This window comes from Haliotis rubra, unplaced genomic scaffold (assembly GCF_003918875.1).
Source record: "Haliotis rubra isolate DU_JTF1 unplaced genomic scaffold, ASM391887v1 Scf154, whole genome shotgun sequence".
Lineage (NCBI taxonomy): Eukaryota > Metazoa > Mollusca > Gastropoda > Lepetellida > Haliotidae > Haliotis > Haliotis rubra.
This window is the reverse complement of record NW_025765492.1, coordinates 1,512,406-1,526,909: the sequence shown is the minus strand read 5'-3', so window position 1 is coordinate 1,526,909 and position 14,504 is coordinate 1,512,406. Positions and strand designations below refer to the sequence as shown.

At 42.4% G+C, this 14,504-nt stretch overlaps 1 protein-coding gene across 1 annotated transcript in view; it reads left to right on the top strand.

Annotated features, from left to right (window-relative positions):
* The window catches only part of LOC124270705, a 54,953-nt gene that overhangs the window by 31,692 nt on the left and 8,757 nt on the right, over positions 1–14,504 (top strand). Inside the window, exons 12-30 of the mRNA XM_046705738.1 lie at positions 2–241; positions 1,910–2,060; positions 2,261–2,268; positions 2,561–2,800; positions 3,524–3,685; positions 4,335–4,583; positions 5,373–5,486; positions 6,319–6,555; positions 7,204–7,344; positions 7,917–8,153; positions 8,946–9,050; positions 9,627–9,740; positions 10,303–10,339; positions 10,681–10,751; positions 11,399–11,506; positions 12,166–12,276; positions 12,671–12,794; positions 13,146–13,247; positions 13,523–13,572. Coding sequence (XP_046561694.1) covers positions 2–241; positions 1,910–2,060; positions 2,261–2,268; positions 2,561–2,800; positions 3,524–3,685; positions 4,335–4,583; positions 5,373–5,486; positions 6,319–6,555; positions 7,204–7,344; positions 7,917–8,153; positions 8,946–9,050; positions 9,627–9,740; positions 10,303–10,339; positions 10,681–10,751; positions 11,399–11,506; positions 12,166–12,276; positions 12,671–12,794; positions 13,146–13,247; positions 13,523–13,572 — 2,601 coding nt within the window. The remainder of the gene's footprint in view (position 1; positions 242–1,909; positions 2,061–2,260; positions 2,269–2,560; positions 2,801–3,523; positions 3,686–4,334; positions 4,584–5,372; positions 5,487–6,318; positions 6,556–7,203; positions 7,345–7,916; positions 8,154–8,945; positions 9,051–9,626; positions 9,741–10,302; positions 10,340–10,680; positions 10,752–11,398; positions 11,507–12,165; positions 12,277–12,670; positions 12,795–13,145; positions 13,248–13,522; positions 13,573–14,504) is intronic.

The window sequence follows — 14,504 nt, the reverse complement described above, 5'->3', positions numbered from 1 at the left end:
GACTCTTGTACAGCTTTGACTTCCGACACTTGTAGAAACGTGGGCTACAACCGGACTTTTCTTCCTAATGTGATGCTTCATGGTTCCATGGGGGATGCTGTGGACGGCTTCAACATGCTTCCGGAAACAATGGTGAACTCCAATTGTTCCCACCTTGTGACTTTCTACCTCTGTGGATTATACTTCCCTGAGTGCAGCGAGGATGGAAAACCGTTATATCCTTGCAAGTCTGTGTGTGAAGGTATGGAACATTCATACAGAAATACATTGTACTTATTTGTATTATATTTGTATTTATATAATGTTTATGTTGACATTATTATATTACCTAGTGTGTCATATTCAACAAATCACGAAAACAAACACTTTGTAATCTGTCGTTGGCTTGTATGCCAAAGTTTTTCTTCCAGAGAATATATATATTTTACTAGGAGCCCACTGAACTCTAGAATGATTGTGCAAGTCTAGATTATTTGAAAATAAGCATTTTTCTGGATTCCATTTGATTTTCTTTATCTTAACGATATATATTTTTTAATAAAAATGGTATTTCTAGGTCTAAATGCTAACCCAATTAATTATTTCTGAAGTTGAATGCAACATACAGTTATACATATGTAGTTCTAGCTACAGTTTAAAACTGCAATCAATTTCAAAATTACATTTGAATATCTTAAATACGAATAGTTTGAACTGACTAATAACATGTAACATTTATAAAGAGTTGTTTGATCGTTTCCTTAAAATTCAATTACAATTTTATCAAAGGAGGAAAAGTGTTGCCTCTCTTGTGACAATGTTTGTGAATCGCAGGTGTGACGGAGAGTGTCGAGGGAAAAACGTGGGGTTGACAATCATTCAACAACAGCAGTATTTTCTAGCTGGTTCGATCAATATTTTCTCTCAGTTAAATAATCATATCTGAATGAAAAAGGAGAAAGACAAATATATCATCCACATAAAACTCTGTGGAAACATTAGCTTGTGTGCTACAGTTTTAGACAGTATTCATGTGTAAGTAGGGCATTTCAACAGGATAATCTTGCGTTTGTTCAGTAAATGTAGTATTCCAATTATGGACAAGTGAGTGAGTTTGGTCTACCTCTGCTGTGGGCATTATGTGGCTCATGCCACATGTAGGAAGGAGATTCCAAAGTGTTGTGCCAGTGATATCTGTACACTACACTTGTGTAACCTACGGGTACATGTGTACCACATTTGTGTAACCTACGGGTACATGTGTACCTCATTTGTGTAACCTACGGGTACATGTGTACCACACTTGTGTAACCTGCGGGTACACGTGTACCAACTTGTGTAACCTACGGGTACACGTGTACCACACTTGTGTAACCTACGGGTACATGTGTACCACACTTGTGTAACCTACGGGTACATGTGTACCACACTTGTGTAACCTACGGGTACATGTGTACCACACTTGTGTAACCTACGGGTACATTTGTACCAACTTGTGTAACCTACGGGTACATGTGTGTACCACGGGTACTACGGGTACATGTGTACCAACACTTGTGTAACCTACGGGTACATGTGTACCAACTTGTGTAACCTACGGGTACATGTGTACCAACTTGTGTAACCTACGGGTACATGTGTACCAACTTGTGTAACCTACGGGTACATGTGTACCACACTTGTGTAACCTACGGGTACATCTGCACCACATTTGTGCAACCTACGGGTACATGTGTACCACACCTGTGTAACGTACGAGCACATAAGTATCACACCTGTATGAAGAATATATGTGTCCTGTAGTAAACAAACAGGATTCCTAAATGCACAATGTTTTAGTACATATATGCACACACACGCGCACACACACATGCGCACACTGACCGATGTGCATTATACAACTGACTTTACTTTCCCGTCTTGTTGGTAGAGCTTGCTGCCACCTGTGGGTCGTCCGTTACCATGTTTGGCTGTGACTTCCATGACAGGTACGACAACTGCATCGCTGCACCCAACAACAACAACTACTACTACTACAACTATTACCACGACCACTACTGTACCAACTACAACAACACCAGGTAAGAACGTCATCATCTGGAACAAAGAAAGTGAAAGATCGCTTTTTCAGCGACAAAGACCCAGATCAGCGACACAGATCTTTCATTTTCCAACAAATAGGAAATAAAATCATATATTATATATTTGATATCATTTGATTTATATAACAACCCTCCGTAATCAAGCAACTCCCAATATGCAAAATGTCTGATGTAACAAGCTGTGGGTGTATTACGCCGCTTTTAGCAATATTCCAACAATATCACGGCGGGGGACACCAGAAATGGGCTTCACACATTGTTCCCATGTAGGGAATGAACCCGGGTCTTCGCGTGAACGCTTTTACCTCTAGACCCAATCGCCCCAATTTATTACAAGAATATTGAAGTTTTTTTGTTTTTTTTACTTTTTAAATTATGTTTTGTTAATGTGTTTATTCATTCATGTATGAATGAACACGTGACAGTCTACCTGGAGCTGATTACAGGTATGATATATACCTGTCATTTTTTGGTTCCAGATAAATGCATCGTGTTTGAAGAAGAGTTATGTAACAAGATCGGATTTAACCGGACGCGCCTGCCCAACGTGTTCACATCAGCTACAATAGACGTTGCCAAACGGTATTTCGCCGGATTTCCGAAGAGTATAGTCCATGCAGAGTGCTCCCCCTTGACTGAATTTTATATCTGTGGTTTAATATTTCCAAAATGTGGAGATGACGGGCAGATGCTGCAGCCGTGTAGAAATGTCTGCCAAGGTAATACAAATACGTTATAAATCAGTGAGAAATCTATTCAATGATATTAGTAGTCTTTTGCCAACTAAGATCATAGGTTAATTTGGTTATATAGTTGGCTCGTGCATATAGTTGTTATGTGACACTAAGTTACATGAGAATGGTTTTACGCCGCTTTAGCAATATTCCAGCGAATTTATCACCAAAACCCTTAACACGTGACATGCGAACACTTTGACAGCTAGTCTTCAACAGCGCCTCTCTACCGTGTGTGTTTCACCACTGGTAAAGCGTATATTACTGTCGAATTGACAAGGAAGCCTCGTTCTCGTCGTATTAACAGTCTTCCGTAAAACGAGACTACGGACATTAAACCATAGCCTCGTTATGGATTCTTTTGGGGTCATGGCGTTGCATCGTCTAAAATGTTTTATACTTCCCAAAGAATTCACACTCGATTATTTCAAATTACTACAGTTTACCTGCCTTGATATGACTCTTTAATTAATTTCATATGCAATATTTGTTTGGTCCTTGACTATTTGGGGTAGTATACATACGGCTTTCTGATAACTACGGGTATTCATTTTGTAGATTAAGACTGGTTATGAAAGATAAGTGTTTAGGAAAGCGTATCCATGTTGGAGTATTTTAAACCTAAGGCCAGTAGTTATGGTCAGGAGAAAAAGATATGTCGCTGTTTCATGAACTATATATTATTCCAACATATTTTCTTCCTGCTAGCGATACGGCGAGACTGTACTACCTCAGTGTCCCTGTTTGACTGTGAAGGGGAGATGTTCAGCGACACTAACTGCCTCAAGCCTCCACCTGAACTACTTACAACAACAACCACATCGACAACAACCACGTCGACAACCACAACAACAACGACAGCCCATCCTGGTAAACAGTCCACGTGTAGATAATGATACTGTATATATAAGGTCTCGAACCCTGATATCTCAATTCTACGATCGAAAAATAATTGCTAGTCAGCAGACACAACTGTTTACACATCAGATTGTACAATACTTTATGTACCATATTGAATGAGTGAGTGCAGTTTTATGCCGCTTTAAGCAATATTCCAGCAATATCACGCGGAGGGCAGCATCAATAGGTTTCACACACTATAACCATGTATAACATCAAGGCTACACTACGTTGAACACATTAACCACAAGGCCACCCCACTGTTCGAACCCTTATGTATTTTGTTAGTGAAAAAAGCGTTTCATATCGGAAGCTTATTTTCAAAATGACAGTGGACATTTTTATAACTTTTTCAATTCGTGTTTGACAGTAGGCAAAACACTGCAGTCATTGTGGAAAAGGTTATGCAAATGAGAGGGTTCCGTTAAAATCCGGGCACTCCCGTTTGTATGATCTCGAAACCGGACTTTCACCTTAGAATTCAAAGCATTTGATAGCCTTGAAACAAACGTTCTCGTGGCTCTTTAGATGGCATCGTGATGAATATATAACACTTCCATCACTTAATGTCTTGTTATGACCTTCTGGTTAATATTGGTTAATATATGTCGTTTTTCAGCGGTCTGTACAAACATGGCACCGTTTACCAAATGTGCAGATTTGGGGTATAACACGACCATATTTCCAAATCTGTTTGGAGATAGAACCATGGCTACTGCAGTTGTAAACTTTGATTCTTTTGCGGGACCAAGTCTTCAGAATAACTGCTCCTCCATCGGACTCGACTTCTACTGTGCCCTGCTCTTCCCTAGATGCGAGGAAACACCTGGCTTCAAGGGGATGCAACCTTGCAAAGACTTTTGTGACGGTAGGGCACCATATGCTTTTATAGAGTGTGTGTCTGGGGTTTCCAATTGATAAATAACTCTTAATACAACCTTGATTGCATTTTGGCATAACAGTATTTTTCACAATTTTTCAATGATGGGCGCTTTAGTCTTGATTTAACGCTTCAGTGATACGAACGGGTACATCCAGGATTCGAAGCTATGCCGACAGGATGCTTAACAATCCAGTACGACACAATGTTGGTAGCAGAGTTGTCTACCTTAGCCGCACCAGGGAACGTTCGTGGGTTCGAACCCCAGACTGATGACCCATAGTGTGTAGGATCTATTTCCTTGCGCATGTGTTCCATTACGGCCATCCGCGTGCTCTAGGCAATAGGGAGTGTGCAATGAGAGAGACAGGTCATGCCAGCTAAAAGATGGTACTTGTTGTTACCGTGCTTCACGGTATTGAGGGGATAAAACCCGGACTGGACGGCTCGGCGTCTGCATGTCAGACTATGGTAACCATGTTATCTGAGCGTCAAGCACTATACATCGAGACATGTATCAGTTGCCCCACACATAACATGCACATCGGTATGTATATGCAATTTCACCTCGTGTCAAATTACTGTAATGTTAAATAGATCACTTTTGTTTTTTACCTCTATGTAGCTCACATGACGTTATGGAACTATTCGTAGCGGTCTTAGATAAAACCCAAACACTCTCCAGAGGGCGTTTTATCCAACCTGCACTGTGATATATTCTCACATCAAAGTTACCGTTATCAGTTTTGTCTCTAATTACCTGTTTCATTCTTCCAGCTGTGGTGGAGAGCTGTGCGAGTTACATGCCCTTTCCATTTGATTGTAACTACCTCCCAACCGACCGGACCAAGTGCATCGGAGCGCCCTACACCCCACCCACTCCGGGACCACGTAGGTTACCTGGCTCGTGTTTTTAACCCCTTATTGCTTCTCAGCTTAACTCTAACATGGGGTCTCATGTGGACAGAGATAGAAGACATGTTCGTGTCTGTTGTTTATCACCTAGAATCAGTAGGGGCGGTGGGTTAGCCTAGTGGTTAAAGTGTTCGCCTCGTTACTCCGAAGGCCCGGGTTCTATTCTCCACATGAGTACAATGTTTTAAGCCCATTCCAGGTGTCTCTGCGGTAATGTTGCTGGAAAATGGCTCAAAACCCGATTCACTCACTCCGGCTTGTTAAGACGTATCATTTGTTCGCGGAGATTCTGGGAACGGAATAGTTCCCCTGTAACTTTGGTTGCCCAGGGTAACGATGTTATCAGGATATTGTGTTAGGGTGTGGCCTGGCTGATTGTGGGTCATCTTGACACGGTGTGGATCGGTGCTGCTGCTATCAACCTTGATCTACCCCAAGCCAGACTCGAGTAACAGTTCCGGTTACCTTCGTGAAGGTGGATGGTGAAGATGAATGATGATAATTATGATGCTTATTTTGCCGTATAGCAACATTTATTCACGCAAAGCTGGATTGCAGTATACAGAGCATGTAGTTGTTTCTGTTTAACTTACATCGGAGTAAGCGAAGTCGGGTGTGACGAAACGTAGGTTGTAACGAACGTTATTACCCACGTGGATATATCGAATAAAGGTGAAAGTTCCACTTCTACTCTTGGTTGAGTACCTGATATATCTGCAATATGACATTGTTTGAATTCCCCTATCTTGTTTTTGACCCCACTATATCCCACGTTCGGTTCTAATATATAAACCGTTATGTGTTACAGCTCAGTGTGTGAACCAGACGTTTGGTTACTGTCGAGAGGAAGGGTTCACCAACACCCGCCTCCCTAACTGGTTCTCGGAGACAGCCTCGGGGTCAGTGGTGGCCTACAACCAGTATGGCAAGTCCACTATAGAGTCCGGTTGTTCCTACATGGCCAAGTTCTTCTACTGTGGGATATTCTTCCCCCAGTGTGAAGAGGACGGAAATGTCACCTTACCCTGCCGGAGCGTGTGTGACGGTAAGGTGCAGTTACTGAGGGGAAGGGAGTGGCAGGGCTGGAAATCTTGTTTAAGTGACAAGCGAACTACAAAAACGCGTCATCATCTAACCTGTCTTTTGCATCAGTACCTCACTCGTGTTTTGTGCTTCCCTTTTCACCTGTGTGTAATGGATCAGCATCTTATCTTTTTCTTAACCGACACTGGATTGTCTGGTCCAGACTCGATTATATACAGACCGCCGCCATATAGCTGGAATATTGCTGAGTGCTACCATGTCTCACCATGTGACCTGTGTCTTGTGCATTTTATGTCTCACCATGTCGCCTGTGCCTTATGTCTCACCATGTCACCTTTCTTATGCGTCTTATGTCTCACCATGTCGCCTGTGCCTTATGCGTCTTATGTCTCACCATGTCACCTGTGCCTTAAGCGTCTTATGTCTCACCATGTCGCCTGTGCCTTATGCGTCAGCAAGGCACCTGTGTCACCCTACGATGTGGGGAATTCAGGATAGGGGGGATGTGTAGGGTACTTTTGGTTCTGATCCTTAGATTTGATATTCGGACTCTACCCATGGTGTCAATCTCCACACCTCAATTTTTTTAAAGAATGTTTGTGTGTTGTTAGTGATGGTAATTGAATGATTTTATCAATCAATTTTTCAGAAATGACAGCTAAGTGTGGCTCAGTGTGGAGTTTCCCCATGGACTGTCGAGTGTTTCCCAATGACACAGAGAAGTGTCTCCACCCCCCGGCCCCACCCACTACAACCACAGCAGTGGCCCCTCCCACCACCCAACCCCTAGGTAGGTACTTCAGATATATAAACACCAGTATAGCCCACTAATGTACTGTTATGTCACAACGACATTGAAAAAGTCCGAACCATTTCATACTCTTGGATGGCCGACTGAGATTTTTTTTGCTCGTAAGTTTTCTCCAAAACAAACATTTTTTTGTTCGACTTTGTTAAACAAAGTATATTATTCCGCTTATGCCATCACAAAAAACAACAGAGCCGAGGTCCTCGCCAAAATATTATATGCGGGTTTCTGTTGAGAAATCCGCCAGAGATGGACGGTTCCAATGCAATGTGTTGATGAGGACAATGGATATATCTAATCCGTGGAAACCGATAGTTTAATGTTGTGGGTTGATAAAACAGGGACTGTCTGACTCAAAGCCCTCAGAAACCGGTGGTTTCACGTTCGGGATTGACGAGGACAGCTAATGTTAGACTCAGGTCCTTCAGTAGGTCGATGGTTTTATACTGGGGACTGCTAAGGCAATGGAAGTGCAACTTCTTCAGAAAGCGATCGCATTGCACAACTGTATGGAAGACTTAGTCTGTTTCTGATTGCTTACCGCTTATTCACAGCTGGGTGTCGACGGATGACGGTGGACCTGTGCAAGGTGTTCGGCTACAACATAACCTACCTCCCCGACGGCTGGGCCTACACGTCCCTGGAGGAAGCCTTCAAGGCGTATGAGAATTACGGGGAAAGGGGCGTGGCTCTCGGGTGTTCCCAGAACGCCATGTTTTACTTCTGCTCCGTCCTGTTTCCACCGTGTGTTAACGGCAAGAAGCAGATGCCATGCAGGGACATATGTCAAGGTAAGACAGTGGGGCTGCGAGTGTAACAAACCAAAATTCGACCGCCTCCGTGGTGTAGTGGTTAGAGCGTCCGCCCGGAGTGCGGAAGGTCGCGGGTTCGATCCCCGACCGCGTCATACCAAAAGACGTTAAAATATGGTACTTGTTGGTCCCTGCCTGGCGCTCGGCATTAATGGGTACAACAAGGACTGGTCGACTCGGAGTCAGTATAATGTGTCTGAGTGGGGTATTCATGCTTCACTGCGGCATGGTATCTCAGTGGGCTAGCACTATAAAACCAGCTTAAGTCTGGGCTAGTACAAGCAGCCGCACATACATACACACGCATGCACGTCGTCATATGAGCGAAATATTCTCAAGCACGACGTTAAACCCAATTCCACCACCACCACCACAAACCAAAATTCAAAATCTGATGTTGACGCATTTTACGCCACCGTCTTTGCAATCCAAGCCCCGTTCCACAGAGCAATCGTAGCCGTTACGCCGGACGTAAGTTTATGTTAAAGTATGGTTACGATCACCTCAACGCTACGATCGCTTTGTGAAACGGGCCAGAGGTTTCCAAATGATCCAATTCGCCTCAATGGTGTTCCTTTAGCGTGCCATGATCCAGTAACCATGTGTTCTATTGGTGGTGTTAGCGCCATCTACATCTATGCTACACGTCTACAGCATATGTCTCGTAGGGCATCCATGTCTCATTAAACTGACACATGTGATGAAACTCTGAAAGAGACGTTGTACTCACTCGTTACATTCCCACGAATTTCACCCGAGTCTTTATTGCAGACATCAACGACAACTGTCTGTGGACGAAAGACCTGTTCCGGCAAGATTGTGCTATTCTGTCTGATCCAAACGAAAGCACCTGCATCAGACCTCAGCCGAAAAGACGTAAGTAATGCATCATCTGACCTTAACCATCCACTAGTGACGCCATCCTACTGTTTTTATAGTGCCTTCATCTTGTAGAATAGCCTCTCGGGAATATTCTCCTGTCCCTGCAATATTCCATAGACAGGACCTCCTATAGTGGCTTCGTCCCAGGGGTATTCTGTACAATATGAAATGATTTAAGTTATCTCAGTGAGTGAGTGAAGTATGGGTTCATGCCGCATTTAGCAATATTCCAGGAATGTCACAACGGGGTACACCAGAAATGGGCTCCATACATTGTACCCACGTGGGAATCGAACCCGGGTCTTCAACGTGACGAGCGAACGCTTTAACCACTAGGCTACCCCACCGCCCCTTAAAGCACGTTAGGGATTCCGAATATTCATAATGATCCAGAGACTTGCTTGACAGTGTGGTTACTCACGGTGTGTTTTCCATGGTCTTTGCATTATCTTCTCCTTGGGGAGTATACTAGGTGTGCAGATGAGACACGGGCACTAAGTAGTTCCACGATACATTTCACTACTTAGTGGCCCATTTATTGACCCTGAATATTCCCTCTCTATTTCACAGAATGTAGGTCGGACGAATTTTCATGTTTTGGCACCAACAAGTGTGTACCGAAGTACTCCGTCTGCGACCGAAACAACGACTGTGGCGATTGGTCGGATGAGAAGAACTGTCCGGGTAGGTCTGAAGTCTGGTATTTTCTTCTCCTTTCTACACAATCAACGAATCCCTCAAAGTATGGCAAATCGCAGTTTTGTTCGAAGAACCTAAGGTAGTTCGCTGAGATTTTTGTGTCTGTAACTATATTCAGTTACAGTTATCTCGACAATAACATTTTCGGTAAAAAACATCAATTCAACCAGTTCTACCCGAATATCAAATTAATTCTTAATATAATGAAAGGTATGAAAGGAAATATTTCTGAATGTAAACCAACACCGAAACAGTTAGATATTATGCCCTGTTCAAAGTAGTTCATGTTTTTATCGTTTTTGAACACAAATATAATTCCGAAACCTATCTCCCCAGTCGGGTGACTTGTTCCGAATATTAGTTCCACTTAGTTAAAATTGGACAATCGTTTAAAGTGCGTTTGAGAAAAACATGGCTCAAATAAAAGGATCGAGCTGCGACTCAACGGTGTATTTTTGCCTTGTATCCTGCAATGAGTTCCAGCACAGGTGTGAGATGGGGTTGGAGCGGCGATCGTTTCACTGTAGATTGTATTCTTCCCTTGCAGCCTGCAATGAGTTCCAGTACAGGTGTGAGATGGGGTTGGAGTGGCGATTGTTTCACTGTAGATTGTATTCTCCCTTGCAGCCTGCAATGAGCAGATTGTTTCACTGTAGATTGATGCAATGAGTTCCAGTACAGATGTGAGATGGGGTTGGAGTGGCGATTGTTTCACTGTAGATTGTATTCTCCCTTGCACTGTTCCAGATGAGATTGTATTCTTCCCTTGCAGCCTGCAATGAGTTCCAGTACAGGTGTGAGATGGGGTTGGAGTGGCGATTGTTTCACTGTAGATTGTATTCTTCCCTTGCAGCCTGCAATGAGTCACAGTACAGGTGTGAGATGGGGTTCTGCATCAAGTCCTATCAGAGTACATGTAATGGGGCTGCATCAAGTCCTATCAGAGATGTAACGGCGTAGTTGACTGTCCAGACCGGAGTGATGAGATCAATTGTAGTGAGTGAACAAACCATTTATAGTAGAGAGCACTTTGATAGGGAGCTCCACGTCGCGGTACCCCGCATGGGATGTTGGTGTATGTCACACATCCAAAACATTGTAGGCTTGAGTCCATTAATTCCATCGAATCTTTTCAACATTCCGTCATAAAAGTGGTTATTTTGACTTCATTTTCAAAGGATGCACGGGAGGTTGGGCAGATTGTGTCTGGTCCCCTTTGTACAAACGTAGTAAAGACTACGTTAAGATATACCCTTGCGATCGTATTTGTTAAATGTGGCCTTCCAGAGTCGTGGCCATTTGTTACACGGAGCCTATTCTTGGCCCCTATAGAGATACGCTAAAATTCTGCAAAATGTGGCGTTCAACTTTATTCGCTCATCATGTAATATACCCCATGTCGAATAGATATAGCGTAGAATGTGCGCCAACAACTGGGTAAGCTGTTTTTCTAAATCTTAGACGATTCATTACTGCACGCTTTGGTGTACATACAGCCTGACCTGTATGGGCGACCTGAACACATTCTGTGGATTTCATGTCGAGTCTTTGTTTATACCGATACTTGCGGCTAGATTCTTCTGACATGATACTACTGATATTTATTTAGTACACATACAGTGTGACTGTGTTCTACTTTGCAGCGTGTAATAATGGACAATACCCCTGCACTGATGGGACCTGTATAATGTCGGAGTGGGTATGTGATGGAGACAACGACTGCAGCAACGGGAAGGATGAAGCTGACTGTGGTATGTCATAGAGCTGTGACGATATATCGTAGTATCGAAAATCGTGATACTTTATCTAACGATAAATATATCGATACTTTTTTTCGTATCGTGATATGCATCGTTGACCTTAAAATTTTAATTTTACTGGAAATTGACGGTTATTTCAGAATTTACGCTGTTACTCGCTATCAAAATACACTTTTTTAAAGAAAATAACAAGATAGCGTATCGCGATATGCATCGAATCTAATCGTATCGTTCCAAAATATCGCGATACGTAAGGTTTCGTGAAATTTCTGTATCGTCACACCCCTACTATGTCACACTGTCCTCGTACACTTACTAATAGGCAAGCGGACTGAACTAAGATCTTGTGAACAGAGCCACGGCATGTAGAAATGGCTTCCATGACTTTACTCTTTGAGGCCTAACCATCAACCAAAGCCAAGGACTGAACTAAAATATGTGACAAAGATGTTTTCAGCAAAAAGCCAAGGAAATACGATCATAGACCATATTTAAACGATCATAGACCATCTTTTAAGTTTCCAATCCTATTAACGCCTGTGTGCCGCTATTAACAAAGGAAGTTTTACTGGCTCTACAACATGCAGATTATTGGCAACGTGAACTGAATGAAATGTGTGAAGTGACATGTGCCATTTCTCTCGTTGCAGGTGCGTGCAGGAGGTCAGAGTTCGCCTGTCGGAGTGGCGAGTGTCTGCCGCTAGACCAGCACTGTGACGGCACTCCTCAGTGTGTTGACCACTCGGACGAGAGCCAGTGTAGTAAGTTGGACTACTGCTAATATGGTTATCTTGCTCGGGTTAAACCACTGGCTCTTAGGTCTGGTTCATTGTGAGGGGATAAACTGATGGAGCAAACATTTTTCGTACAATAAGCGTACAATAAAACGCCATTAACCAGACGGCCCCTGCCTATCTGATATTTGTGGTTTCCAGCAAAGAAACAAAAGTTTAAGACCTGCGTCATGAGGACTTATGACGTGTATACAACTGCTTAAAATGGTTTTTTAAAGATCAGTCACGTCTAATTCCTTCCCAAAGATTTAGGCATTTTATGATACACATTTAACTTTGTCTATATGTGATCAGATCAGAGTCAGGACAAACGCAGAGTTTTAATACACGTCCTCATGTATTGATGTATTGTCTATTCCAGTCTTTGCTCCTGAAGAAAAGCGTCCGTTCAGCCTGAAGTTCGAGCAGGAAGGTCTGATCCCAGTGTGTGCCTCGAACTTTAACGCCACTCTGGCGGACCTGGCCTGTAAGAAGCTGGGGCACACGTGAGTAGATTACCTGTCACAGTGGTATGTTGACGCCAAATCGGGGCCCACTTGCCTCTACAGCTCCACAATGTACAAACTGTGTCTTTGGGGGCAAGAGATCAGATCCTCCAACGTCAATCTGACACTCATTGATGACACATTGATGTTCAAATCTGCCTTAAACTTCCAACTGTTTTCAATTTAGCTTGCTTAGGGGAGTAATAGGGTATCTTTGGGGTTAGGTGGTATATGGCGAAGGATGAAACCTTTCTCCTGGCAGTAATACCAACGAAGAGAGCGATGTGGAATGATAAATTGTATGACATGGTTAGAGTACATTTAACATATATATATATATATCCGTTGCAGAGGTCATCAAGAATGGCGGACGGTCAGGCATGTTGTATTTGCCTATGCAGTCATTGATGGCGTGGGTCCAGAGACAACTGTCATCGGGCGTGCCACAATCAGGTACAAGACTAACATCGTCTACAACAGCGACATCATCTACAACACTGACTTCATGTCTTACTCTGTTATCATCCTTCGGACAAAGTGATTTTAGGCAAAAACAACATTCGATGGCCCATATGGCTAAAATGTATAAGTTATTAGTTCCTTCCTCGGAAAAGATAAACTGGCAGGTATATTTTGTTACCCTGTATGTTTATATCGTACATAAGTGCCTTATTCATTAAACTTTCTTTTTCAACATATTTATCATCCATCTATTATTCTTTTCACAGAGGAAGCTGTCCTGGTTCATCGGCAGTAGTTTTAAAATGTCACCCTAAAGGTAAATAATCATTGTATAATTCTCTAAAAGGGGCTATAATAAAGGATTACATGTATCCACCATGATTTGGTTGGTATAGGGTAGCTGTCCTGGTTCATCGGCAGTAGTTTTAAAATGTCACCCTAAAGGTAAATAATCATTGTATAATTCTCTAAAAGGGGCTATAATAAAGGATTACATGTATCCACCATGATTTGGTTGGTATAGGGTAGCTGTCCTGGTTCATCGGCAGTAGTTTTAAAATGTCACCCTAAAGGTAAATAATCATTGTATAATTCTCTAAAAGGGGCTATAATAAAGGATTACATGTATCCACCATGATTTGGTTGGTATAGGGTAGCTGTCCTGGTTCATCGGCAGTAGTTTTAAATTGTCACCCTAAAGGTAAATAATCATTGTATAATTCTCTAAAAGGGGCTATAATAAGGATTACATGTATCCACCATGATTTGGTTGGTATAGGGTAGCTGTCTTGGTTCATCGGCAGTAGTTTTAAAATGTCACCCTAAAGGTAAATAATCATTGTATAATTCTCTAAAAGGGGCTATAATAAAGGATTACATGTATCCACCATGATTTGGTTGGTATAGGGTAGCTGTCCTGGTTCATCGGCAGTAGTTTTAAAATGTCACCCTAAAGGTAAATAATCATTGTATAATTCTCTAAAAGGGGCTATAATAAAGGATTACATGTATCCACCATGATTTGGTTGGTATAGGGTAGCTGTCTTGGTTCATCGGCAGTAGTTTTAAAATGTCACCCTAAAGGTAAATAATCATTGTATAATTCTCTAAAAGGGGCTATAATAAAGGATCATGTATCCACCATGATTTGGTTGGTATAGGAGCTGTCTTGGTTCATCGGCAGTAGTTTTAAAATGTCACCCTAAAGGTAAATAATCATTGTATAATTCTCTAAAAGGGGCTATAATA